The sequence below is a fragment of the Phyllostomus discolor genome, chromosome 6 (assembly GCF_004126475.2).
Source record: "Phyllostomus discolor isolate MPI-MPIP mPhyDis1 chromosome 6, mPhyDis1.pri.v3, whole genome shotgun sequence".
Classification (NCBI taxonomy): domain Eukaryota; kingdom Metazoa; phylum Chordata; class Mammalia; order Chiroptera; family Phyllostomidae; genus Phyllostomus; species Phyllostomus discolor.
The window spans coordinates 34519116-34545592 of record NC_040908.2 but is presented as its reverse complement, the minus strand read 5'-3'; the positions used below and the strand labels follow the sequence as shown (position 1 = coordinate 34545592).

General features: G+C 35.2%; 2 protein-coding genes across 4 annotated transcripts in view; one reads left to right on the top strand and one right to left on the bottom strand.

The window, feature by feature from the left end:
* Positions 1–673: 673 nt before the first annotated feature.
* On the bottom strand, positions 674–26214 carry ERLEC1 (endoplasmic reticulum lectin 1). Its single transcript, XM_028515752.2, has 14 exons — positions 25919–26214; positions 20474–20578; positions 18959–19039; positions 18339–18416; positions 18133–18196; positions 17220–17254; positions 14854–15077; positions 14628–14757; positions 9665–9826; positions 9002–9061; positions 5116–5240; positions 3696–3773; positions 3278–3353; positions 674–1598 (listed from the first exon to the last, which is right to left on the bottom strand). Exons 1-14 carry the CDS (start codon positions 26078–26080, stop codon positions 1527–1529), a joined length of 1452 nt encoding a protein of 483 aa, XP_028371553.1. The 5' UTR covers positions 26081–26214; the 3' UTR covers positions 674–1526.
* ASB3 (ankyrin repeat and SOCS box containing 3) overlaps positions 25514–26477 on the top strand; it is an 86949-nt gene continuing 85985 nt past the window's right edge. The window contains exon 1 of one of the 3 annotated variants that reach the window (XM_036027949.1): positions 25514–25636. The gene's annotated coding sequence lies outside the window, so the exon portion shown is untranslated. Of the gene's footprint in view, positions 25637–25974 lie in introns of those variants that run through there. The other 2 variants (XM_028515750.2, XR_004903666.1) reach the window with 2 other exon arrangements.

Sequence of the window (26477 nt, the reverse complement as noted above, 5' to 3'; positions counted from 1 at the left end):
CTTATTGGGAACCTGGTATCAAGTACTGGGGCTAGGCTATTTTTTTAAAAGATTTTGTTTATTTACTTTTAGAGAGAGGGAAAGGGAGGGAGATAGTGAGGAATACAAACATTGATGTGTGAGAGAAACATCAATCTGCTGCCTCTTACACATATCCCCAACTGGGGACCTGGCCTACGACCCATGCATGTGCCCTGACCAGGAATTAAACCAGTGACCTTTTGGTCTACAGGACAACACCCAACCCACTGAGCCACACCAGTCAGGGCCAGGCTTTTTATATACAGTAAAATTAATGCACTGATACAAGCACCTTATTAGGTAAGTAGTCTCTCTACAAAAGAAGGGAGGCCCCAAAAGGTTAACTGATCTGTCCAGGATCACACAGCCAGTAAGTTACAGGCAGTATCTGGACTTAGGTTTGAATTCGAAGTGCATGCTTTTTCTATATGTGCTGTTTCCTACTAAAGTCTACAAATAGCCCTCCAATAGCCAAACTGTATTAACTGTTTCTCAAACTAAAATATCTTTGGCCAGAATTACTGAAAAGGAGGAACAGTATTTTATGGCTACTTTTCTGTCCTTATTTAGATATGTCTAAAATACAATGTGATAAATTTGTGTGCCACAGGGTAGCGGGCAAAAGAAATGAAATGATCTGCCATTGACGACATGACAACACAGCTTGTGGACATTTTATTCACTGTAAAATAAATATTGTGCTGTAAAACTGTCCAGAACTGAGATCTGTGGTACACGGGAGGCAGGTATGAAGGAGAGCCAGCACAGAACGTTTTGTTAGAGTGAATCATTCACGTCAAGAGAGAAGCATCACCAACTGTACACTTGGAACATACTCAGGGAAAACACATTTGTATCAAGGAGAAAGAAACAGATAAAAGTTCTGAGAGAAGAGCAACCTATTACAAACTAAGAAACTAAGGAGTTTCTTAGGAGTAACAGAGGTGAAGAAAACTTGTATGTGAGGCTCTACTATGTGACCAGCTTTTAGTTCAATACCTGGTAGAGGGCGGTTGCAAAATAAAATTTGCTGAAAGGATTTCAGTCACTAGAATACATATTTTACATGGTCTCCCATTTAAATAACCTCCTATCAATTTCTTTCTTCATTATCTTTACTTCGTCAGCTAGTCATATATACTATAATTTACATAATAAATCTATTATTTAAAAACTTTCAATAGGTACAACAATTATGGCATTTCATTAGGCTGGACTCTAACTTGCTTGGATATTTACTTTGGAATCACATTATCCAAGCAAAGGAAAAACACAATCAGTTAGTGAGACACAACAGAAATGATAAATGTGGGACAAATGCCTGCCTTAGACATTTATCAATAACCTCTTATATACACATATATATTCACAAAGTGGTTGAGCGTCCTTTCGTATGATCCTTTAGATGAGGTCCAGTGGCTGAGAACTCTATAATAAGACACATGGTCAGACAGAAATCATCAAGACTTTCAATGATATTTTCTTTCCCCAAACTTTATTATCCTTTAGTTTGGGAGAGAAAGAAGTCCATTTTCATCTGCTGTATCTAAGATTTTACAGATCACTGGAGATTCAACCTAAAGAACAAAAACAATAAAATCATTAAAAAGTTGCTAAGCTGAATACTTTCTTAATTCAATATTATTCTGCTGAATGAATACATGTGTATAAATGTGTTAAATGTGTTCAAATCCATGTTTTGGATAAACCATCCAATGTTATTTGTACAAATTGAGCTTTTTGAAAACAATCTTTTGTCATCCATATAAAATACCAAAAAGGTAGAGAAGATATTTTTTATCTGTAAATAAAAGAGATGAGAGAGAAAAAGAGTAAAGGACAATAATTGAAGAGGATTATACTAAATATGATGGAAGAAATAATGAAAAAGGAAAATAACATGAATGGGTAGATGGGGAATTTTAGTAGAGAAAAGCAAGCGATAAAAAACTAAATGGAAATGATAGAAATAGCCCTGGCTGGTGTAGCTCAGTGGATTGAGCACGGGCTACGAACCAAAGCACTGTAGGTTCAATTCCCAGTCAGGGCACATGCCTGGGTTGCAGGCCACAGCCCCCAGCAACCGCACGTTGATGTTTCTCTCTCTCTCTTTCTCCCTTCCTTCCCTCTCTAAAAATAAATAAATAAAATATTAAAAAAAAAGAAATGATAGAAATAAAAAAAAAATACGGCAGAAATAAACCCATTCAAAGAGCTGGATGGGATACAGCATAGGAAAGAATCACTGCACATGAAAGCAGTTCAGCCCAGTAGAAATGACCCAAAGTAAAAACAAAGAGGGAGCTTCTAACTGGGGCCTATTTCTATTTTTATTTTGTCTTTCTGGTCTGAAAAAAACCCTAACATTTAATAAAGGGAACTGACACTGGGGGAAAAAAGACTTGGTTGACTTGGTTAGACACTTCACAAAAGAGGATATATGAAATAATCACATGAAAAGGTGCTCAACACCATTTTTCATATGGAAAATGCAAATTAACTACTCAAATGGCTAAAATCAAAAGACTGACAATACCAAATGTTGACAGTGAGAATACAGAGCACCCAAACTCTCGTACATTGCTGACAGAAGTGTGAAACAGCACAACTACTCGGAGAACTGTTTGGTAAAAGTTAAACATATATCTAATCTGTGATTCAGCAATTCTACTCCCAGGTAGTTAACAAAAGAGATGAAAACATACGGCCACAAAAAGACTTGTAAAAAAATGTTCATAGCAGCCTTATTCATATAATCAAAAATGAGAAAGAGCCCAAATATTCATCTACAGAAGAATGGATAAGTGAATGTGGCATACTTATACAAGAGTATTATTCAGTTATAAGAAGACAACAAAGCACTGATACATACAATATGACTGAGTCTGAAAGACATACCGAGTTAGAGGCCAGACATGAAAAAAATTTGTGTGCTATATAATTCCATTCATATGAAATAAAAGAAAAGGCAAAACTGTTCTATGGTATCAGAAATCAGAAAGGGGTATCTTCAGAGATTCAGTAATATTGACGGGGAAGGGGTTACAAGAAAATTTTCTGCAGTAACAGGTACCTTGTTTTGGGTGAGAGTTACATGGGTATATAAAATTGTCAAAATTCATTAAACTCAACATTTAAAATCTTTGCATTATGTCCCAAACGGTAACAGCTTTTACAGAAGTAGTGTTACATTTTAAAGACTACTGAAGGTCCTTCCAGAAGCTGAATTCTTAAGTATTATTATTTTTTTACTTACCCCAAGGATATACTGACAGGAGTGAGGCTCTAGCATATATACAGTAACAGCATGTGGAGAATCTGATTCTTTACACCTAAAACAGAGAGTACTTTGAGGTGCTGCCCCAAACATACAAAATTATTTTAAATTGTCTTCCTCTTAAATGATAAAAATCCCATATAAGTGAGTCCGTGTAATTTAATAAACAATTGAACTAATGTTGTTTTTATTATCATTTATAATTTAGTATTATAAATAACTTGTGAATAACAATTACTGAAATTAGTTTTAGCAAACTTAGAATAAAAGAATAATCTTATAATAAATTATTATGAATAAATACTTCATAATTACATTGTATATTTATAAAAACTTTTGCTCAAAGAAAGGAGGTTAAAGAGAAAGGCAGAAAGCACAATTTGGCAGTCCAACTTACTTTAGTTTTACAGTCACCTGTCTTGGTTTGTCAGTTATATCACAAATATCTCCATTCCCATAAAAATGTGACACCATCCTGAATCAGAAAAACACGGACGCTTTATTAAACTAAAATTTCACTAATTTAGAGTCATTGTGATGAGTAAGGAGAGAAGATGGTCAGTTTTGTATTAGTTAAAAAATCTGCCTATAAAATACTTTAAAAAAATACATATTTTTACAGCTATGTCAGACAGTCTTTCAGATTCTGTAAAGAGAATTATACAGTTGAGATACTTTGTAATGTTTTATAAAAATGATCTTCATCTTGCAATGTTTACCTGCATAGGAATAGTTAAGATTAAATTGGTTTTAAAAACATTGTTCTTTTAAAATGAACCATTTCTCCACGAACTATTTTCACATGAAACATATACAAATATAAGAAAAATCCTTCTGTTTAGTATATTCTGATTTTCCTAATACTTAAGTGCTAACCTCTTAATATTGCTAACTTTGATTTTGGTTAGCCCAAGAAGTCAGCACCTTCTAAAAACAGTCTCTCATACCATCTGTACTAGGAAGAATAAAGTGAACACCTAGGAAGGTGAAAAAAGATGAATAATTTAAAATTCACTGGGCAAAAGACAACTGGAAAAGCTAAAGTTTAGTTATTCTTGGGAAATAAGAGATTAATTTACTTCAGCTCTAGCAAGATATACTTATAGAGCCCAAAAGAGATGAGACAATTTTTTAACAAGCCACTGTTCAACTATTTTCAACCATTACCTCAAAAAAGTTAAGTAACAAAGGGAAATGCTAGAATATAGTAAGTAGAACCAAATAACTTAAAGGGGTAAAGATTGTGTATGGAAGAGGCAAATGCTTTGTAAAAGCCTCAGACCTGAGACCTGGGAACAGAGCCATTGTCAACTAACACCACCACCACCCTCACTGCCATACCACCACGCACTGTGAAAGGAAGCAGCCAAAATTTACTGCATGCTATTGCTAGGCACTATGCTTTATCTGAATTACCTGATTTAAATGTCACAATAATAGTATGAGACAAATACTACTAGATAAGAAAAGTGAGGCTTGAGAAGATTATGTAATTTGCCCAAGGTAGTATATGGATTCATTACTATATGTATGTCTCCTGACTGGGAATTGAACCCACAACCTTGGTGTAACAGGACGATATTCTAACCAACTGAGCTACCTGGCCAGGGAAAAAGCCAGAATTTGAATCCAGAGTGGTGGACTTCAGTGAGCTGCTTTAGCTATTATACTAAGTTATTTCCCCACAAAAAGAAAACTACCCTAATGTCCCTGAAAAAAACTGATCAGAGATTATATATGTTTAAATTTCATTTTTCGATATTCTGAGTTTCAAATATTCTACTAATTAGATCCAAAGGCAAATAAAGTTAATCTACCTGACTGTCTGGGTACCATCGTCTTGCAGGTGATAGGCTCTAGCAGTATTCTTTTTAGCCCATTCAATATGCTCTTCTTGGTTCCATGTCCCGACAACCACAGATGTTTTTCCACTATCCTTGTCCTAATAAATGAAGAAGTATTTGTGATAAGGTATACACACTTGATAGCATCAAGGAGACATTAATGTGAATGGTCTATAAGCTATAGTCCTTATCCTCATATTCACACTGGATATCTATGTTTAGAGGTAATAATATTTTAGTCAAACTTGACTAGTAGAAATTTGAGCTTGTTGTCTTTATTCCTTGTTTCTTTTTTTAAAAAAAGATTTACTTATTTATTGTTAGAGAGCGGGAAGGGAGGGAGAAGGAAAGGGAGAGAAACATTAATGTGTGAATGCCTCTCACATGGCCCCCACTGGAGACCTGGCCTGCAACCCAGGCATGTGCCTTGACTGGGAATTGAATTAGCGACCCTTTGGTTCACAACCTGCGCTCAATCCACTGAGCCACACCAGCCAGGGCTATTCCTTGTTTCTCTGAAAAAATGAAACTACGTTCTAGTCAGACTAGCTTTAAACACAGTTATTTTTAACTCTTCTATTTCTTTCCTTTCCCACATCTGTCAGTCCTGTCATTTTTTTCCCTAGAGTTGTTCTCAGCTTCAGACTCTTCCTTTATATTTCCACTGCCAACATTTCACCCCCCAACCAAGAGTTTACTCTCTCATACCTAGATGATATAACCACGTACTACTGTGATTCTTAATGAAATTTTTGGCTTCTATTACCCTGAGCCACACTGTAGCTACATGCAGCCTACCTTTATCTTATTTCTACTCTTAATTGCAGACCTTCAAACTACACTACTCTTCACACTACTCATTTGACACCACACTCATTTCTGCATCAAGACTGTTCAGAAACCCCCTTTCCCATTCTGCTTTTATTATTTTTAAAACACTAACTATATGTTGTCTTACATGTGGACTTCATTCCCTCTCCTTCCTTTTCCTTCCTCTAGTCCTCTTCCCTCCTGTTTTCCCTTCCTTCTTTCTATTTTATGCTGGGCACTAATATACATCTGATTAGAATTAAAAGCCCTTACAGTGGCAAATGAAACAGGCATGGCTACTGCTCTAGTGGACCTTACTGCGTAATGGGAGAGAGAGCCATTGAACATCCTTTTAGCAAGTGGACTGTACATTCATAGAAAGACATGGATTAAGAGGTTGCAAGACTGCCTGGGTTTGAATTCTCCTTTCACCATTTACTTCCTATACGATTTTAGGCAAATTACTAAATCTTTGCTTTTGTTTCCTCATCTTGGAATAACAGCATTTACCTTTTATGGTTGTTACGAGCATTAAATGAGTTAATATGTATAAAGTGCTTAGAACAGTGCCTGGTATATAGTATACAGTGAGCACTATATTTGTTAGCTGCTATTATTTTTATATTTCCCAATGCTCCATCAGAGTTCCTCTGAAAGTTCTAGGTTATATGACCTTGACCAAAATAAGGCAGATAGAAACCTAGTGTAGGCAAGGAAAACAGATATTGTTAATGGGAATGTAAAGTGGTCCAACCCATTGGAAGACAATTGTTCAGTATGCATGTACTTTGCCCTAGCAAATACATTGCTAGAAATGTGCCCAATGAATATACATGCAAACGTTAACCAATGGAACTATTTAAAACTGCTCACTAAGATGCCATCACAGCAAAACTGGGAACAACTTAAAGGTCTATCAGTAGAGGTCTGGCTAAATACACTGCGGGTACAGACATAATCCTACGTAGCTGCTGAAAAGATCAGTTGTTGCTCACAAGGAAAGATCTCCAAGACACTAAATGAAACGAATAATTGCAGAGTAGTGCAGAGTACTTAGTAGACATTTTCTGCATAAATCAAAAGGTTATGCCAACATTTATGCATATGCATTTGTTTTCTTGTGGAGGCTTAACTAAGAAAATGTTAACAACGGTTATTTTTGGGAAATGGAACAATGGTGAAGGAGGATTTTACTTTTCATTCTAAATTTCTGGCATATATTCATTCCTTTAATTAAAAAAAGCTTTTGGGTATTATCTGGACTATAGTTAGATGATATGTATACTTTTTCATTTTTCTGTACGAATAAATGTTAGTAAAAATAAAACATCTATAAAGCAGCAAGAATAAATGGAAAGAATAGTGAAATTAAACTTCTCAGGTTTAAGTGAAGAAAAAAATGTCCTAGTTTGCAAATGCTTCATAAATTTGGAATAATTTAAATGTTCAAGTTGAGTTGGTTATCTTTCCTGGTATGATCCTCTTGGAGTTTAAAATTGGCTTAAAACATCTCAAGAAGCCAAAGCCTTTTAAAAACAGCCAGATCAATATTTATTAGTGTTTGTGTCCAACATCTAGTAGTTTAACTTACCAAAGTATAACTATGAAAAAATTATTGGTGCGTAAACTTCAGAATTTAAGCAGCTTGGCCAAAGTGTGGGAGAATATGCTAATTTATGAAATTATAAATAGAAGGGAGAATAAAAAGCCAATGTGTGTAATCTTAAAACTTACTTTATTTTAAACTTAGTATAATATGGTACCTTCTTTTGGCTGAGAAACTTGCTGTATTTACCCTGTTTTACTAATTCTAGTGCTAATGTACTATATTACCATTCACCTTCCTAATTTAAAGATGAATTATAGCTGAATAACATAATTTTTCAGCAATAAAAAATAAAATTTTGCCATTTGTCACAATGTGGATGGACCTAGAGAAGCGATTTTCAACATTTTTCATCTCATGGTACACACAAACTAATTACTAAAATTCTGCGGCATACCAAAAAAATGTTTTTTTTTGATATCTGACAAAAAACAGGTATAATTTTAATTCATTCACACCAGATGGTTATTGTTGGTTTGGCTGTTCTAATTTTTTGATTTGACAATCTAAGGGAAAAGAGCTCAGTGCCCTTGACTACATAGTCAGATACTGCAAGTTTTAAAAACTCTTACGGCACACTAGTGTGCCTCTTGCGATGTACTGGTTGAAAATTGCTGACCTAGAGGGTAGAGGGTATTATGCTAAATGAAATAAGTCAGACAGAGAGATGCTGTATGATTTCACTGATATGTGGAATCTAAAAAAACAGAATGAATAAAACAAAACAGAAACTGACCTACAGATATAGAGAACAAGGCAAAAGGGAGGCAGTGAGGAGTTGGGAATAAAATGTAAAATAAAAAAATTACAAGAGAACACTGATTTCTTCTTTATTCACAGAATTGGTGTTGGAGGAACCCCAGCTAGACAAACTCTCAGTTTAGGGGTTCTTCCAGTGGTGTTAAAGGATGGTGACCAGAAGAGTGAGCTGTTAATTTGGCAGATCACCTTAATTAATTTCTGAATGGGGAAAGGCAGGTCTAGTACTTAGTTCAAGGTTTTCAGTGTAACGGTTATTTGAGTCAGAGAATAAATTAGTATGATTGTGGATGTCAGCAGCCAGCAGCGAGTGAGGAGAGAACAGACAGCAGGGATGCCTGAAAAGGAAAGATGGACTGAAAGGAAAAAAAGATAAAAGTGAATTATGACAATGACTAATTTCTCAGTCAAAGCTAAAGAGTTAGCCATACTAGCTTATTATTCTTTCAGGCTCATAGTAATATAAGAATCTGAGCAGTTAATACACAATGTTACTTTAAGATGGCTGACTGAATTAAACACCAAGTTTTACATTTTCCAGAATTTAAATAGTTCAGTGAATATTTCCATATGAAAATCATGTCATAATTTAAATAACACCCTCCCCCTGTTTTTTTTTTTCTACAAAAGATTTTAAAAACTTTAATCCATCTAGTGGCAGACTGGAATACAGCTGTGCTATACCTCATGGTATTGATGCACGTGTTTGCCATAGCAGAATTCATATTTCCACCAGCCAACACCCTATAGGAAAGGAAACAGATCAAGTTATATACAGAGAAGGCAGCACTGGAGCCTGCCTCAATATTGCCACAAGTAGCAAGAGAAATATATATAATTAAAAAAACCAGTAATAGCAGTAATATGATTAAAAATTAAAAAATTACTGACATAAAACAGACAAACACAGAAAACAACTGCTGTACATCCTTGATAAAATAAAATAAAAATTCCATTTGTAAGTAAGTGTATTTTTCACTGGAGCTATTAGTCAGAGGCAATATTTACTTGTGTAAATGTTAACTCAAGTTTTAAATGTGATCGCTGTACAATCACTGATGCCTGTTCCTGTACAATCCTGATACATGTAAGATTACATGTATCTTAGTTATACATATTGTCTGTCAAATACAAGTCAAGTTTTAGTTTGTGAGTAAAGATTATAATAATGGCCATGGATTAGAGCATGGTAAGAAGCAGAGAGAAAATGTCCAATGGGAGGCTTCCAGATACTTGCCATTTCTCTACAGACCAAAACCTTTTTCAATGCTGTTAATGCCCCTTGAGTAAATAACACACAGATGAAAGCTGTAAACTAAATATTTAAACGGAAGGTTCACTTCTCACCCCATGAAAGCAGTAAGAGCCACTAAGAAACTCTTTTATGAGTTGGTCATCTGTCAATTTGGATATGTGGGTTGTTCCAACAGTGAGCATCAGCTGAGAACCAACTGCAATGGGTTTGTGGATTGCTGGGAATCTCTCTTCTTTAGTTGATTGCAAATCTTCCTAAAATTAAATACATATATGTTTAAGGCCTTCTTTGCCACACTTAATTTTTTCGGTTATGACTTAAATTATTATTTTTACATTGTAGGAAACTTGGAAAATAAAACTTATCCATAACATATTTAAAAAAATGAACTTTGCAATGCTTAGTAGTATAGAGAAAGCTCTAGAAAAATGTAGTTCCATTTACTCATTAGGGGTATGGGGACCCCTTCCACTGAAGACATAATTTCCATTTCACACATTTTGTCACATTATTTTTAAGTACTTTGCTATTTGTTAGATTTTGTGTCTCTGCATTTAGTATTAAAAAATGTGGTTACTATGGGTAAAGAAAGGATAACAAGCAGGGAAAAGAGAAACTGAGTGAGAGCAAATATGAATATTAGTTACAATTATTCAAATGTAGCAGGGCCTGGAGGGAACTGTCATTTAATAAAGGAATACACTAACTAATAAGGGTGAAGGGGTCAGCAGATTCATAGAGGTAGCGGTGATTCAAATAGATTCTGACAATGAACTGAAACACAATGAACTGAGACGTAAAAACTTCATAAAGAGAAAACCCTCATTTAATTCATAAAATAGAAGTAATAATTTTCAATTTATGTGAATGTCTGTGTATGTGTTTTGTGTGTGTGTGTGCATAAGCACGTGAACCCAAGGAAGAGGTAAGAACAAAGATGAGAGAAGGTTATGATATTTAAAGGTAAAGAGGTAAGTTAGGTACTATGTTGTAAAAAACTCTATAATCATAAGAAGTTTGGACATTATCTTACAGGCTTCAGGCAAAGATGTGGAGTGATCAGGTTTTTCAGTAATCACTGGAGCAGTGGCAGGGAAGAATTAAGAGCAGGAAGAAGTCACGAGGTGGGGCACCAACTAAGGAGCTGCAGTAACCCAGGCCAGAGATGAAGAGAATTAAAAGTAAGGGGATGACACAAGAGGGGTGGAGAAAAGAGAACAGTTTTGAAAGAGGTTAATAAGTTAGCATCTGGTAGTTAGCTGGGTACTGACAGTGAGTGAAGAGGAAATGAATCTAGATGAGAATTGAAGAAGCGAGTGTACCAATTATAACTGAATAAAATAATTAAAAAAAACAAATGGTAAAAGGTTTCCGGAAAATGTTCAGTGGACACAGCCTCTCCTTTTTCACTGGCTGTAGGTGCCATTGACCAACCGTGGTTCTGTCCTACTTCAGCTTGGAGAAGTCACCGAAGAGTCCCTAGAAACTAATCATCTTAACTCTTTCTCTCCTCTAACATTAAGAACAAAGACTGCCAAAATGGCTTCTTTTTTGAAAGGACCTTGAACTTTATGTATAACTGTTTGTACATTGAGAGACTGCTATGCTCTTGGCACTATTTTAAGTGCTGAGTATTAAAAATAAAACAGAGTAACTGCTCCTAAGGAGCTAAAGTCTAATAGTCCAAACATTATTTGGGACTATGGGTCCCATGCATCATTTAGAATGCATGGGACCCATAGCAAAGTTAGTTAAGAAAACCACTACGGTGAAACCTGAAACTGAAATAAGGACAGGAAGTAGGAAGAATAAAAGTGTGATTATCCATGATTGCTTCTTGTGGAGAGAACACCTATCATTTTTTTTACCCTCATCTGAGGACACACTTATTGATTTTAGAGAGAGGGGAAGGGAGAGGGAGAGGGAGAGAAACACTGATGTGAAAGAGAAACATTGATCAGTTGCCTCTTGCACGTGCCCCAACTAGGGACTGAACCTGTAACCCAGACATGTGTCCTGACCTGGAATTAAACCCGCAACCTTTCAGTTTACCCACTGAACCACACTGGTGCCAAGGCAACATTTACTGTTTTTAAGAAAAATTATTCAGTGGATTGAGCGCGGGCTGGGGACCAAAGTGTCCCAGGTTCGATTCCCAGCCAGGGTACATTCCTGGGTTGCAGGCCATAACCCCCAGCAACCGCACATTGATGTTTCTCTCTCTCTCCCTCTCTCTCTCTCTCCTTCCCTCCCTAAAAATAAATAAATAAAATATTTTATAAAAAAAAGAAAAAAAAAAAAAGAAAAATTATTCCAGTAAAAACAAGATGATAGTAGGTTTTGTAGTAGGGTTTAAAAATTCATTAAAAGCGCTCTTAAAAGTCCAGTAATCTCCAAATTAAAGTAATCTAATAACACAGGCAGAATATCAAACCAGGATTCTGTTAGCTAGATTTGTATTTTTGCATAAAAAATTATTTAATCCTTATAATAAAGCTTGATCTGCACTTAAAAGGCAAATCATAAGCTAAATAACAACCTTTAAAAGAAAAGTTATGTGTAACACACTAGATTTATTTAAAAAATGGTTCTGAAGTAAAGATGACTGATTTTAAGTGACTACTTATCCTATAGTATTACCTAAGATTTTCATATACAACATGGACTCTAAAGATCCTAAGTGCTTTGAAAGCATTACCATCTATAGCTTTTTAAAAATAGTTTTTCTCAACTAGGAGATTAAACACATTAGAGAAGTAAATTGGCACTTTTTCATTGAAGAGTAATTATAGTTGAGTCCTGGCTGGTGTGGCTCAGGGGACTGAGTGCCGGCCTGTGAACCAGGGGGTTGCCAGTTTGATTCCCAGTCAGGGCACATGCCTGGGTTGCAGGCCAGGTCCCCTGTGTGGGGGTGTGTGTGAGAGGCAACCGCACATTAATGTTTCTCTCTCTTTCTTCCTCCCTTCCTTGCTCTAACAACAAATAAATAAATCTTTAAAAAAAGTTACTAAAGTTGGGATTTGTGAAGCATTTTGATAAATCTGACTTTTAAGTTCCTGTCAGTATTTAAATCACTACCAAGGAGAAGACTAGAAAAAAATTCCATTTCCAATCTTTTAATACAGCACTTCAAGTCAAATGTAGATTAATGTCAAGATAATTTTCCCCTTTTATCAGAATGGCAGTGTTCACAACATCCACAAAGAGGCTGACCATACTTTTGTAATAAGTACTCAAGAGGAAAGGGAGAAACAGGCCTTGCAGCTAAATGTTAGTTATTTAAACCACTGTTAAGCACTCACAGCATACCAGGTATCACGCAAGGAGCTGGAAAACTCAAAGTAATGAAAGCACAGTTTATTCTTTATCCATTTAATGTTAAGAACTATATGGAAAATTAGTAATTTTAGCCATGTAAGGCTATAATGGAGGATTAAATAAAAGATAAGACCATGGAAGAGGAAACATTCACCTCTCCCTGAAATAACACATTAGAAGTCCTGGCTCATTTGCAAAGAAGTGACATTGGAAGCATGTCTTCAAGCTGAAGAAGTAGAAGTTTCTCAGGTGTAGGGCAGGGAGGGGAGAAGGCAACAGAAGAATGGAAACAGTATATAGAAAGGCAAGGAGGTTAGGAAAAATGTGGTATTTTTAGAAAATTCTAAGTTGTTCAAAATAGCTAAGGTAAAGGGAATGGTGATAGATGAGGTTGAAGCCCAATCACAAAAGTGCTTGCATTCCCCCTTGATAAAGTCATTGTACGAGCAACAACTTTATCCGGAGGTACAGTTCATGTTAACTGCCGAAGGTTTAAATACATAAGCAAAGGTTCATTACAGAAAGAGCATTTCATCAGCTCTTTCCTGTGTGGAAAAGATTAGAAAGGGGATGTGTGAGGAGGCTTGTTACTGGTCTTAGGAAATGATGAAGTCCTGAATTAATGACAGGATAGATTTGAAGAGCATTTAGAAGATAATATAAATAGCTCTTAGTGAATGATTAGAGTTAGAGATGATGAATCAAGAGATAGGTAAGAAAAATGACTTTGGCTTCTGACCTAACAATTGCGTAGAGCACAGTGCTTTAAAAGCAACAGGGAAGACAAGAAAAGGGTCAGTGTAAAAAGAGAAAAAGAGAATGAATGAGCTTGAGATTTTGAAACCTTATCTTCCTGGTGGATGATGAAAAGGGAGGACAGGCCATCAAAAGGAAGAAGCAGGTAGGGAGAAGTGGTTAAGACAGGCTCCAGAATCAGAGTGCTTTGATTCCAACCTGTAATCCATCCAATCACTTCCCCTCCTAAACCTCAAATCTTAATCTGTTAAGGAGGATAATAACAGTATATCTTCTAGGATATTGTGAGGATGAGGAAGTTGCTGTTAATACTCAATACATGTTAATTATTGTGACTGTGGTTTGAGTTCAGGAAAAAGGTAAGTCTAGATAGATGTGTATTTGGAACTCCTGGGCATATAAAGGGAAGTTGAAAGAGTGGGTATGAATGAGCTCACTTAAGGAGACTATAGATGGAACCGTGGGGAACATCAACATTTTAGGGCAGGAAGTAGAGAAAAACTAGTACATAGGAGAAAAGAACCATAGACAAGTAGAGAGAATGACCTGAAGTAAAGGGAGGAGAAAAAGTTTCAAATATTCAAGCTTCAAATATTCAGTGTTTTATGTTACTAAGATGAAGTTATGTATATACCCAGTGAATTATAATGAAAAGAATGCTAAGATGAGTTGTAGTCTATTATTTCAAGAAGTTTGCTTAGCTGGGAAGTCCAGTCAACTACTTAAAATTTAAAGTTAACTAGAATGAACAGAATGTCAAACTTTAAAATATTATAAAATCAAAAGTGTCAGAGTGCTAAAATAGTTTCTGAGAAGTACCAGAATAAGAAAAAGAATTAAAATCAATAAAAAGAACTGGGATTTAAAACTGAGTCAGGAAAGTAAATTACTACTATCCTAAAAAATCATTGAAATATTGATATATACTCTATAAACTGGAAAAGGAAGCACTGAGAAAATACTGTTAGATGATTCTCCTACCTCTTTACTTCTCCTAAAAGGCACCCTTAGAATTTCTTCCTGCTGTTCCAACTGTCTCAGGGTGAGGGGTTTAAATGGTGATCCTGGCAGTGATTGGCAAAATATATCATTCACAGGAGATGCTCTGAATCTGTTCAGTACAAAAAAGAACAAAGCATTAAAGTTAAGCATGTGGCAACTTTAAAGAATGCACATTTCATGTTTAAATATGAAATCCACATCCTACCTATATTTAGGATGATTGCACAAGAGTGGTGTCAAAATGACAACTTCATATTCACAAGTTGTAACTTCAGCTACTGAAAGAATTTCATGCTTTGATTCAGGATGACATATGTACATCACAGTACTTGATCTGGGCCGGTTCTGTTTCAAACTACAAGGTGTACCATTTCCCATTCCCACTGGATAGTAGGGTGTCATCTGACCTTCGATATTTTTAGTGGGAATCTTAAAAAAAAAAAAGAGTGTAAGACAGACTTTTCATTAGAAATGGGGGTAGGAGTGAGGATGGGAGAAGCACTTATTTTGAAAGGAATACAACTATATTTTATTTATAAACTAACATTTATAAAGGTAACGTTTATGTATTTTTGTAAGTTCTCCCTCTGATAGTCTTTTGATTCATGAGTTCTTACTTGAGAAAACATGTATTTTCAGAGCTTCTTTAATATAGCCAAAAAAAAAAAAGAGATATTTTTATTTGGCACTAAAGTTAAGATGTTAAGTAAGTATACACTTATATAAAAGGCTGTATCATTATTAATATGACTTATTTTTAATAGTTCTAAAGAAAGAGACTAAGACAAAATGTAGGAACTTACTATGTTGAGTTGGTCAGAGCTTTCTTCACTAAACTCTCAGTGCAAGGCTGTGTTAGAGTTTAGATTCTACAGGTGTAAGGTTTGATTTGTCAAAATGTAGAATTACATAATTAAACACTATCTTCTAAAATGGGAATCTACTGTACTGGTTCATTAATCTGCTTATTCTTTTTCTCTGTTTTTAATATTAATAGACATATTTTTTTCAGCATATAAACTCACACAAATCTATTAAAGCCAGCAAAAGACAAATGGAGAAATTTTCATGGGCTGGGGGAACAAAGGAGATGACCTCTGAAGACAAGGATTATTATTAGAGAGTTATGCTCCATACTATAATCTATATAAACACAAGAAAAATGTAATGTAAGGGCTTTAAAAAAATATCATTAATAATACCTTCCAACAAGCCCTTTGGAGGCAAAGAGCTCATCTTGTATCACTGTCAGTGCATATCCAAATAGGCAACAAATAAATGTTTACAGGGATAAATATTTTGAGATTTCTTATACGCTATTTTCATGCTAGTGTCTGTAGAAAGTCCTGGGTTCAAATCCAAGCTTTCAATTTACTAGCTTAATAACTTCGACTAAATTTCAGTTTTGTTATTTGTAAAAATAGAATAATAATATACAGGGTGGGGGAAAAGTAGGTTTACGGTTGTTCATATGGAAAACGAGACAATAATGAATAAATAATACAAGAATAAACTCTGTGTTATGGGCACTCACAACTGTAAATCTACTTTTCCCTGACCAATATGCTCAAAGGTTGTGGGGAGAATTAAGCATTATCTTTTATTACATGCCTGGCACAGCACCTGGCTTATAAAATGGGGGTCAATAAATGTTAGTTTTCATCCCTTAACTTTTTCTTTCTCTCCCTTTATCATTTCACACTTTGAATTCTATCTTGCTATACTCTAGAGCCACAGTAAATAAATATTTTATCTCATAGGTAGTTTGTAAAATTAAAATCTTTTAAAATAGCAGTGCTATGTGTGTCTATAATTAGTTTTATCAATGCCCCCTAAAACTATCCTTTTAAGTTATAGGCATCCCTTTTAAGTAATTTTTAAGGCCTGTTGCCATTTCACTGTACTTCTAATAAGAGTACCATTCTGATATGAAGCTGTTTAGAGAAATATCCTCTATTAATAAGTTATTTAACTCTGGAAATTCTAAAGATACAAGCATTCCTTGAACTATAGGGGCATTTAAAAAATGTGATTAAACATCCTAAGGAATCATTCTTTTTAAATAATTTTATTCAGTATTAAATTATGCATTCACATTCAATAAACATTTATGAGGTGTCTGTTATGTCTGGTACTCTGCTTTGCACTGCAGGGGGTAAAAAGATAAAAGACAGTCCCCGTTTGTAAGATGCGTAAGTCTGGTAGTTTGTTATTTACATATATAGTTTTATCTGTTCTACCCACAGGAGATAGGGACCAAACAAAAAAGCTGTTAGTATCAGTGTTTCCATGGGTAAAGAGAGGGAAGCACTGTTAAGCATAGAGGTGATGAAATGCTATTACAGAAACTTTTCCAGACATGCCTTTGGTAAGGTTGCTTAGTTTTGTATGATATAAAAGTAACTTTTAAAATTGTAGTGTAACTTCTCTCAGAAAAACCTAGCATATTGCAAATTTCTCTTATCCTGTCTTTTGATATTTGATATAGTTAAAGAATACAAGACAACGTTCTGTCAATTAAGTTGTATAAATTCATGCCTACTAGATGTTAAGACAAAAATTGTCACCTGCCTCTTTTGATTTTTCCTTTTCTTCTGCTTCTTGTTCTATGAAATAATAAAAAAGAAAGGAAATGTAAAGAATGACCAGTGATTTTACATATAAGAAACAAATGACTAAGTTTTCTTTTTTTCTTTTTAAAGATTTTATTTATTTATTTTTAGAGAGGGAAGGGAGGGAGATAGAGAGAGAGAGAGAGAAACATCAATGTGCAGTTGCTGGGGGTCATGGCCTGCAACCCAGGCATGTACCCTGACAGGGAATCGAACCTGCGACACTTTGGTTCGCAGCCTGCGCTCAATCCACTGAGCTACGCCAGCCAGGGCTACAAATGACTAAGTTTTCAATCAATTCTGTCATCTTAAACTTCTTTCCAAAGAAGACTCCAAAAATGCATGCACTTTTAATTTTACTAGTCTTAGCAAATTTTCCCTGAAATGGTTTTGTGTGAAAGAACCATCATATTTAATCTTTACCTAGGGAATACTCTATTTGACACAGAAAACCTAGCCGCCACAGCAGTACTTTTTGAAGTATTTTTATCTCAGAGAAAGTTTAATCTTAAATTAGTTAATCAATTTGAATAGAGATTAGTAAAAAATTTCAGAATTTGAGGGATACATCAACATGTCTATTTAGATATATAAACTTTGCTTAAACCAAGCAAGACTAACATTATATAAATACAACACTAACACGTATATCTTATCAGATTAAAAAAATATTAATAGGTAAAAAATAGCATGTTTGTTAAAGCAGAAAATAATGAAAATATCTTTTTGAAAAAGTTTTCTAAGAAATTGTTCAGAAATTGATCTTAGTGTTTTAAAATTACTAGTCTCCAACAAAATTTTTCAAATTCCATTTTAAACATTTATTTTATATCAAATTTCAGCATTACAATCAAGTCACTATAGAAACAAACCTTTTTCAGATAGAAGGTTCTTTGCCAACATATTCCCAAGGTAGTACTCGTGAATATTTACTTTCTATATTTAAAAAGAAAACAAAAATATAGTTGAGATTTTGCAAATACATTTTTCAAGGATACAGATTTAAAACCATTAATCTCATTATTAGAGTTCTCATTTTATAATAATCCATACTTTGTATTTTGAAGAAAAACGATACCTGACCACTTTCTTTCTCTTCATGGTACTGCCGAATATGTTTTCCGTGACATACTTCATAAGTCCAATAAGACTCAATCTAAGAAAGATGGATGTATTTAAATGAACAAAAGCTGTATAACTCAACTGAGTTTCTTTTTGATACTTTAAGTAGATGAGTAGATAGCCCCCAAGATTTAGAGTGAGCTTTCATTAAATGAAACATACTCTTATGCCTCAGGAAAATATGAAATTTCTGGTCTATTCATTGTTTTCACTAATTAGTTATATGTGAAAATTCTGTGAAGAAAACAGGTCTCGAATAATCACCTAACTTAGGGTCATTTTCCATATAACTTAAAAATAATAATTAGTATTTTTAATTAAAATGACATATAACTTCTTTTGATTTAAAAAACATTCAAAACAGTTTGGTGAGTGATATTATTTGATACTGGTATTACTGGGTGCTTGCCACATATATTATACAAGAATTTAAATTAACAAAATACTATTAAGCAATTGCTTAGATTTATAACCAAAAATTTGATATAACATAAAAGAAATGGAGAATCATTTTCAAAGGTCTATTGGCTGCTGGAAATTTATCTTCTAGTTATCAAGTGAACATAATATACATACTCTGTAAGAACAACTGCTTTGTTTAAATAGTGGCTCCAATAGCTCTCTTGGATTAGGGCCTTTATAATCCTTTTCTTCTTCCTATGAAAGAACTAGAGTTTAATACTTAGAATTATTCTAGAACTTCACCCAACTGTGCTGTTCGGTTATTAACTCATTGGTCAAATCACAAATGCTTGGAAATAAAAATGGGGAAAAAAAAGTCAAAACCTTTAGTAATAATCTATAGTATACCATTTCTTTCAAAAGAACTGAAGTAGAAAATATGGAGCCACAGAATAATCTTCCATTCTTTCTTCTCTTAAGAAAACAGGATTTTCTTAAGGATTAGGTTCCTAACAATTCTTGTAAACCTATTTCAGAATTTTTAAATGATTGCATCCAAACAAATTCTAGCTATAAAAGGGTCAGAATAGTTGAATCTTATAGCATGTATTGGAAAATTTTAAGGTAGTTCTTAGTTTTCTATGTATTTCCACATTTCAGATTGCCAAATGAATGCCAAATATATTCATATGTGTGTGACTATGTGTGAGTGGTTTGTCTTAAGTAGAGTTAAAACGAAATTAAACTGTCTTTCACAGATTTCAAATCTGAACAAAAACTAAGAAAGCACTCACTGAGTTTTATATTTCCATTTCACAGATCATGAAAATATTACATAATTAGCTCAATACATTTATTGAGTGGAGGAAATGAGTTTCAAATTGTTTCAAGGTTCCATAGCTAACTATAGCCTATACCTCAGCCTCCTGGCTCCTAGGCTGATGTCCTTTCCATTTTACCATGCTGCCTCTCCTGTTTCATCTTGAAAGAAGTCATTGCCTTAAAGGATGGATAAGAGGCAGTTAGTTAGGACATTTTAGGAGGAAGAAATGGGCATGAGCTAAGGCAGTGAGAAAGCGTAAGGTACCTATAGATTTATTAGCAATTCTTTATTAAACATGTCACATATACATTTAAAAATTATATCTTGTGTCAAAACTCTTTTTTTTTAAAGTGTCAGTATAATTCTTCATTGAGAATTGTGTTTTTTTTTTAAAAAAGATTTTATTTATTTAATTTTAGAGAGGGGTAGGGAGGGAGAAAGAAATGGAGAGAAACATTGATGTGTGTGAGAGATACATCAATCAGATGCCTCTCATGTGCCCACAACTGGGGATCTGGCCTGCAACCCAGGCATGTGCCCTGACTGGGATTGGAACCAGTGACCTTTTGGTTCGCAGGCCAGTGCTCAATCCTCTGAGCCACATTAGCCAGGGCCAAAACTCTCATTTCTATAAAAGAAAGCAAGAGTGGAGTTACATTTTCATTTAAAACATCAATAATATGGCGAATTTTTCCAAGCTGAACTCTAAAATCAAAGACTTCAGGATAATAGTGATTACTATTTTTATGGTAAAATAGCACTATTGAAAACCTGTAATTCAATTTTATTTTAAAGTATGTAGTTGCAATGTTTTAAATAAGTGGCTTTGGTGACAGGGATCATTCAATATACTTATAAAAACGTACCTCATCCCCACCTGTCACGAGAGGAAGAATGCATTTGTATTTTTCTTTATGTGTGGTTGTCATGATGACATAATTATCTTCTTTATAAAAAACTCCAGTTGTAGGCTAGAGATAGAAGAAAAAACACCCATTACTTTCTCTGGTTAAATTGTATTATATTGCATAACTTACAGTCCTAAGTCAAACTAATGCATCACTTCAACAGAGGATTTTTAAACACATTTTCAAAGGAAAAGCGAAAAGAGTCTGTATTTTTTAATGACAAAATGATGATAAACTTTATCCTGGTGTTACAATATAACAGAAAAAAATAAAAATACAGTTTGGAGTATAAAGAAAGTAGTGGTAATGCAACAGACTGAAGTTAAAATATGGATTAAAAAGCATTAAGAGGCAAGAAATGTTTATGAATACACCATTGCTGAGTACTTTTACTCGTCCTAACAATTACCACCTAAATGTAAGCATCTATAACACTTTCCAAAGGAATTCCCAAATGTATTGCATGGGATACAATTTTTCATATTTGGGTAACATATGGATGAAAAATCACTGAATTATCTGTGATGAGTTATTATTATTATTTTTAGTATATATCATCGGTCAGTAAACCTTTTCTATAAAGGGCCAGACAGGAAAATATTTTATGCTTTGTGGGCTGTATGGTCTCTGTTGCCACTACTCAACTCTGCCACTGTAGTAAGAAAGTGCATAAGCAATATACAAGCAAATAGGAATGACTATGTTCTGAAAAAATTTCCTCTATGAAAACAGGTGGTGGGCTAGCTCAAAGGTAGAAATTACCAACTCCTGGTATATATTAGCAAAATCATCCTTAAAGCTTTCTATACTATGAAGCCAGACAAATTCACAAATCCAATATGCATCGATGTAATTCAAATGAACATTTCAATTAATATAAAAGGTATTATTTAAAAAGGTATCTCTGTGATAGCAAATGTGTCACTAACTAGTAAGGCAGAGAGATTTCACAGTCTATGATATGAGTTCTGTGATAATTCAGTTTTATTTTTTCTCTTCTCACAGTACTATGAAACCACTCTACTATTCGGCTATCCCTAGCAAGGAAAGAATTACTCTTACTAAGTACCTTTGTTCTTTTCTCAATTTCACCAAACAACTCTTAACCAATGTCCTCCTAAACACAAATGCAAAGTAGGGCAATGTTTTCCAAAGACAATAAATCAAAACAAAAAAATAGTAGTAAATACGAGCTGTATTAACTACACCAATGTACCACTTTAAGTCTTTTACATTTTATTAACTCACTGATCCTCAAAACAAGTATTCTATCCATCTTGCAGAAAAGGAAACTAAAGCCCAGAGTTTAGATAATTTGTCCAAGGTAACACAGTTAGAAAAGCTGCACAATCCAGAGATGAAACCAAGTAGCTGCTTCCATATTCTGTGCTCTTAACTGTTTTAATATATTTGAATCAGCTTTTGTTAACATTTTCTTAGATTACAGACTCTTGGATTATGGCCAATGATCCTTTTTTAAGAAACTAAATTTATTGGGGTACATTGGTTAATAAGATAATATAGGTTTCAAGTACACATTCTTTTAAAAAAATTTTATTTACTTATTTTTAGAGAGGGAGAAAAGAGAGGCAGAGAAACTTCAATGTGTGGTTGCCTCTCCCGTCGTCCCCACTGACCTGGCCTGCAACCAAGGCATGTGCCCTGACAAGGAAGGGGCGACCCTTCAGTTTGCAGGACAGTGCTCCATGCACTGAGCTACACCAGCCAGGGCTCAAGTGTACACTTCAATGATACATGACCAATATACTGCATTGTGTGCCAACCACCCAAAGTCAAGTCATCTTCTGTCACCGTATATTTGGCTACCTTTATCCTTTACTACAACCCCAAGGTTCCTTTTTTAAAAGTTTATTGTAAGTGAAGAGAGGAGTCACAAAGATTTGAAAGTGAGAGCTGCAAAATCAAATTTATGATACAGGAATCCTTAGAAACTTTTATTTAGGTGAGCCAATAAATTGTTATAATATTTATAATGCTTTTTAATATTTTCAGATATATTAAAAAACCACGACACTGAATTCTGCAAAACATGACTCACATTCACTTATCAATGGATGAAGCATTTTACTGAAGGCTTGTAAATGAAGCATATCAATGGCTTGTAAAATCACTGCTGTACTGTACTGAAGGCAGATACTAGGACTCATATATATTCATCCCTATTTGTGAAGGTGCTGCAACTCTCATGTTCAGAGTTGAATTCTATAGCAACATTGACTTATTTGCCAACATGTTCACCAGAATGCTAACAATGAAAAAAACAACAGCTTGTTTGGAACCACAGCAAAGAAAGAAAGACAATTCTTTTTTTTTGTAATAAAAACTACTCTTAGGTTTTATGTTTATATGATAAAGAAACTCATTTCTCTACCTATTGCTTTTAAGGTTTAAGTAAGGGGTAAAGAGAAATAGAAGTCATCACTATTTTTGTGTGAAGACGCAAAGATTTGGTTTTCATTAGTTTAGGAAGGGCTACTTTCCTCATCGATAAAACAGACCAAATAGAAATTCTTCCCTCTGAAAACACTAAAATAGTGAGGGACTTATCGGGATCATAAAATAAAATTTGTAGCAAATTTTACCCTACGTTTTTGTAATAGAAATTACTGGGAAAAAGTAACCTTTTTAACCTCTTGTAATTCTTTAAGTTAAAAAATTTTTTTTGATCTACTACTAAAATGCTTCCGATTTTGTGAAAGGTTCTTATGTAAGAAAATGAAATATAGTAAGTTCTCCATGAAAAGAATTAGATAGTGTAAAAAACTTGTTTTATGTAACACGAACCTTAAAGTGTTTTAAGTGTAAGAAGTTAATATTAGTGATTTGATAAAAATCGGATTTTAATATAATGACAATAAACAAAGAGGGCTTGGTACTTTAAGGTTAAGAAGCTTTACAAATATCTTGGCAACGGAGAAAGTCCTAATGTTTGACCTGAGTCTGCAGGCGTTAAGATAGTCAGAGGGGGAGAAGGAGAAACAAAACTATCCCGGAAGCAGCCACAAAATAAACTCAGCAGCACAGCCTACCAACATGCATAACTGGCTTGCAACAGAGCTGGTCACCTCTTCCCAAGTGCAGTGTTTGGGGAAAGTTTTTGAATAGAAATAGGAATACATTTCTATATTAACAACAGAAGTAGATAAAATTAGACTTATTTTGTAGCTTTATTTTGGTGAAACCCATGAACTCTGTGAAGTAATGAATAACTGAACATTTTAGTGACCTAGAAATATTTCTGAAGGAAAATATATATACGAAAATAAATTTTAATGCTAAAAACCAGTAAAGAATATAATTCTTAATTAATTAATGTAAACATTTTAGAACTTACAAATTTTTGGTGTTTAATACTGCTCCTCAATATATTTGAAATCAAAATTGTAATGATTATACATATTTTTGACCTATATGAATGGGAAGGTTAAAGCACAAAAGTATTTTAAACCTAAAAAAAAATTCAGATCTAATCCAGTCCCTTCCAATTTTAGATGGCAGAGAGATATAGTCCCTCTCCTTAGTTCATATGGCTGCTTAGTTTTATTGTAAGTGTCCAACCAACTAACACATAAAACAAAACAAAACAAACAAAACAAATGACAGTGCTAAGTGAGGAGGGCTATAGTTTCAATTATATAAAATATGAAAGGGAAGAGTTAAGATTATAAAATATTTTTCAAAAATCAAAATACCAGTGGTAATGTCTCTAGGGGCTTATTTTTGGCAAGAGGGCCACAGACCTTTTGCCAACTCATAGAAAAATGTCTAGATTTTTCTTAAAGTAACTCAAACTTAAAAAAAAAAGAAAAAAATTCTCCTAAGTCTTCAAATGAGCCCACCTTAGATTATGTTGCATTGCCAAAGTATTTAAAAACAAAATTTCAAAATAAAATTGACAGATATGTGAAAAGCTGGTACAGCATAACCTCCTTTTAGCCTGCAAGCAGCAGTGACAGAAAGAAAACTGAAGAATAATTTGATAGTAACCACCGAAAAGGCTAGTTTAAGCCACCTACTTATAGGTCAGTAAATTTGCAGTGCTGTTAGCAGCATGTGTTTTTAAATTAAAAAAAAACACAGGTGCAAGAATAAAAAAATTTAATGATCACATTCTTTATACTTTGCCATGTTCATTCCAGGTGTGCTCTTTGGAAACAATAACCCCAACCCAGCTAAAGTTATATCTGACTTACAAGTATTATATAAGCATTTAAATATGTTATTAATATTTCATGGCATTAACCCAAAGATAAACGGGGCTCCAGAGAAATATTTACTTATGTAAATTTGAAATACCAGAATGGGCGAACTGAAAGCAGGGGGGTGAGGTGGGGAGAAACAAACCAGGTGTGAACTATTACAAAAATTAATATTTGCAAATAGAAAGCAGTTGTGGTGATGATGCATCCTTTATCCTAATCTAAATTGTTCTGACATGATGGTATCACTTACTCATGTTTCAATACATCGTAATAGAACATACTAAAATAGTTTCACATGAAATGACAATAGGTGATTGGAATGAGAATTTTAAAAAGTTTTGCATTCTCCAGGACTTAATTTGAAACAAATGAATTAATCACTACACGGTAAGTATCATATAAGACCACAATTTTTTATTGGTCTACAGTGGTTAGGAAGACTCTTCAGCAGTCGATTTCCCAAAGAGAAGGACTGCAGATTTTCGTTACTGAGGTTATAAATATGTTCTTTACGGTAGGAAAATTGATCATAAAATCTCGTATTTTGGGGTCTTAACAGTCATTATAAATAAAAACTGTAAAAGATATTCTGCATAGAGTGTCGTTAACATTTCAGGCCAAATAGCCATCTCAAAGACAACCTTGAAGGGAAAAGAGCTGTGCATATTTGTACGTGTGGCATGCCAGAGAGACAGAACAAATATGATGACATAGGAAACTCACATCTGCTCTGCCCACACACACGCATCGGGTGTGTGTGCAGGCAGGGCGGTGTGTAATACCGAAGGAGAGAAGGCTGCAGGTGGTGGGAGAGCCGCAATTGACTTTCCAAAGAGAAGATAAAAGTGCACGCCTGACGTGGTTCTAAGAGAACTTCTTCCACAGGGAGGGAGTGTTGGTAAGCAAGTCTAGTGAGACATTTAAAAACGAGGTGGGGGAGCAGGTGACTGCTGGATCCCCAATGCTTACCATGGAGGACACATTTAGGTATTGTGTTCGATAAGCACTTGTTGTATGAATGAATGAACGCGAGGTAAATGAAGTTTCGGAGTGGGGAAGGAGACATGCGCCTGCAGAAGTGGTTCTAGTGGGGGGGAAAGCGTAGAATACCGAGGGAAGGGGCCGAACCCTTAGTGCCGGGAGGAAGAGAGACGGCTACGGGGTTTGAGAAGGCACTGACCAGAGAGAACTCGGTGCCGGGCCAGTTGACTCGGAAAGGGATGTCATCGCTGAGTTGGGGGAGCGCTCGGCCGCCGCCGGACGCCTCTAGGAGGCCGCAGAGGACCAATAACACGGGTCCTCCTGGGACTAGACTCCGCGCGCCGCCGCCTCCTTCCTCCATCCTCCACCGCCGATTTCTCCAGCCACCGACACACGCTCCTCTGCTACAGTGGAGAGGAGTGGGGGGAGGAGGAGGAGGAGGAGGAGGCGGCGGGACTACTAAAACGCCCAGGCAACCCGGAGCCCAACCGCCGCCACGTCTCCTTCCGGAGAGCCCGGCAACACCGCCCTTGCCCTTTTGGGCCACCTGGCACAGCTTCCGGGGCAGGCGGCACATCAACATCCGGGGCCGCCGAGGCCCCCGCCTACGGAAGCCGGGACACCGGCAGGGCTTTGCTTGTTTCTCACAACCTCAGTTTCGCCGGGAGATCGGACGTCTCTTTCTCCCGCCAGGGGACTCCTTTAGACCGGGCCTCGGACCAGTCTTTTCGGCAGAGAAGTGGGGGCACAAAGAGCCG

Coding starts and splice junctions, on each gene's coding strand:
- ERLEC1 (XM_028515752.2), bottom strand. CDS start 26,080: ATGGAGGAAGGAGGCGGCGGCGCGCGGAGTCTAGTCCCAGGAGGACCC. Junction 17,255..18,132: donor GAACCTTCTATCTGAAAAAG/GTTTGTTTCTAT, acceptor ATTATTTCATAG/AACAAGAAGCAGAAGAAAAG. Junction 14,758..14,853: donor TGCAATCATCCTAAATATAG/GTAGGATGTGGA, acceptor TGTACTGAACAG/ATTCAGAGCATCTCCTGTGA.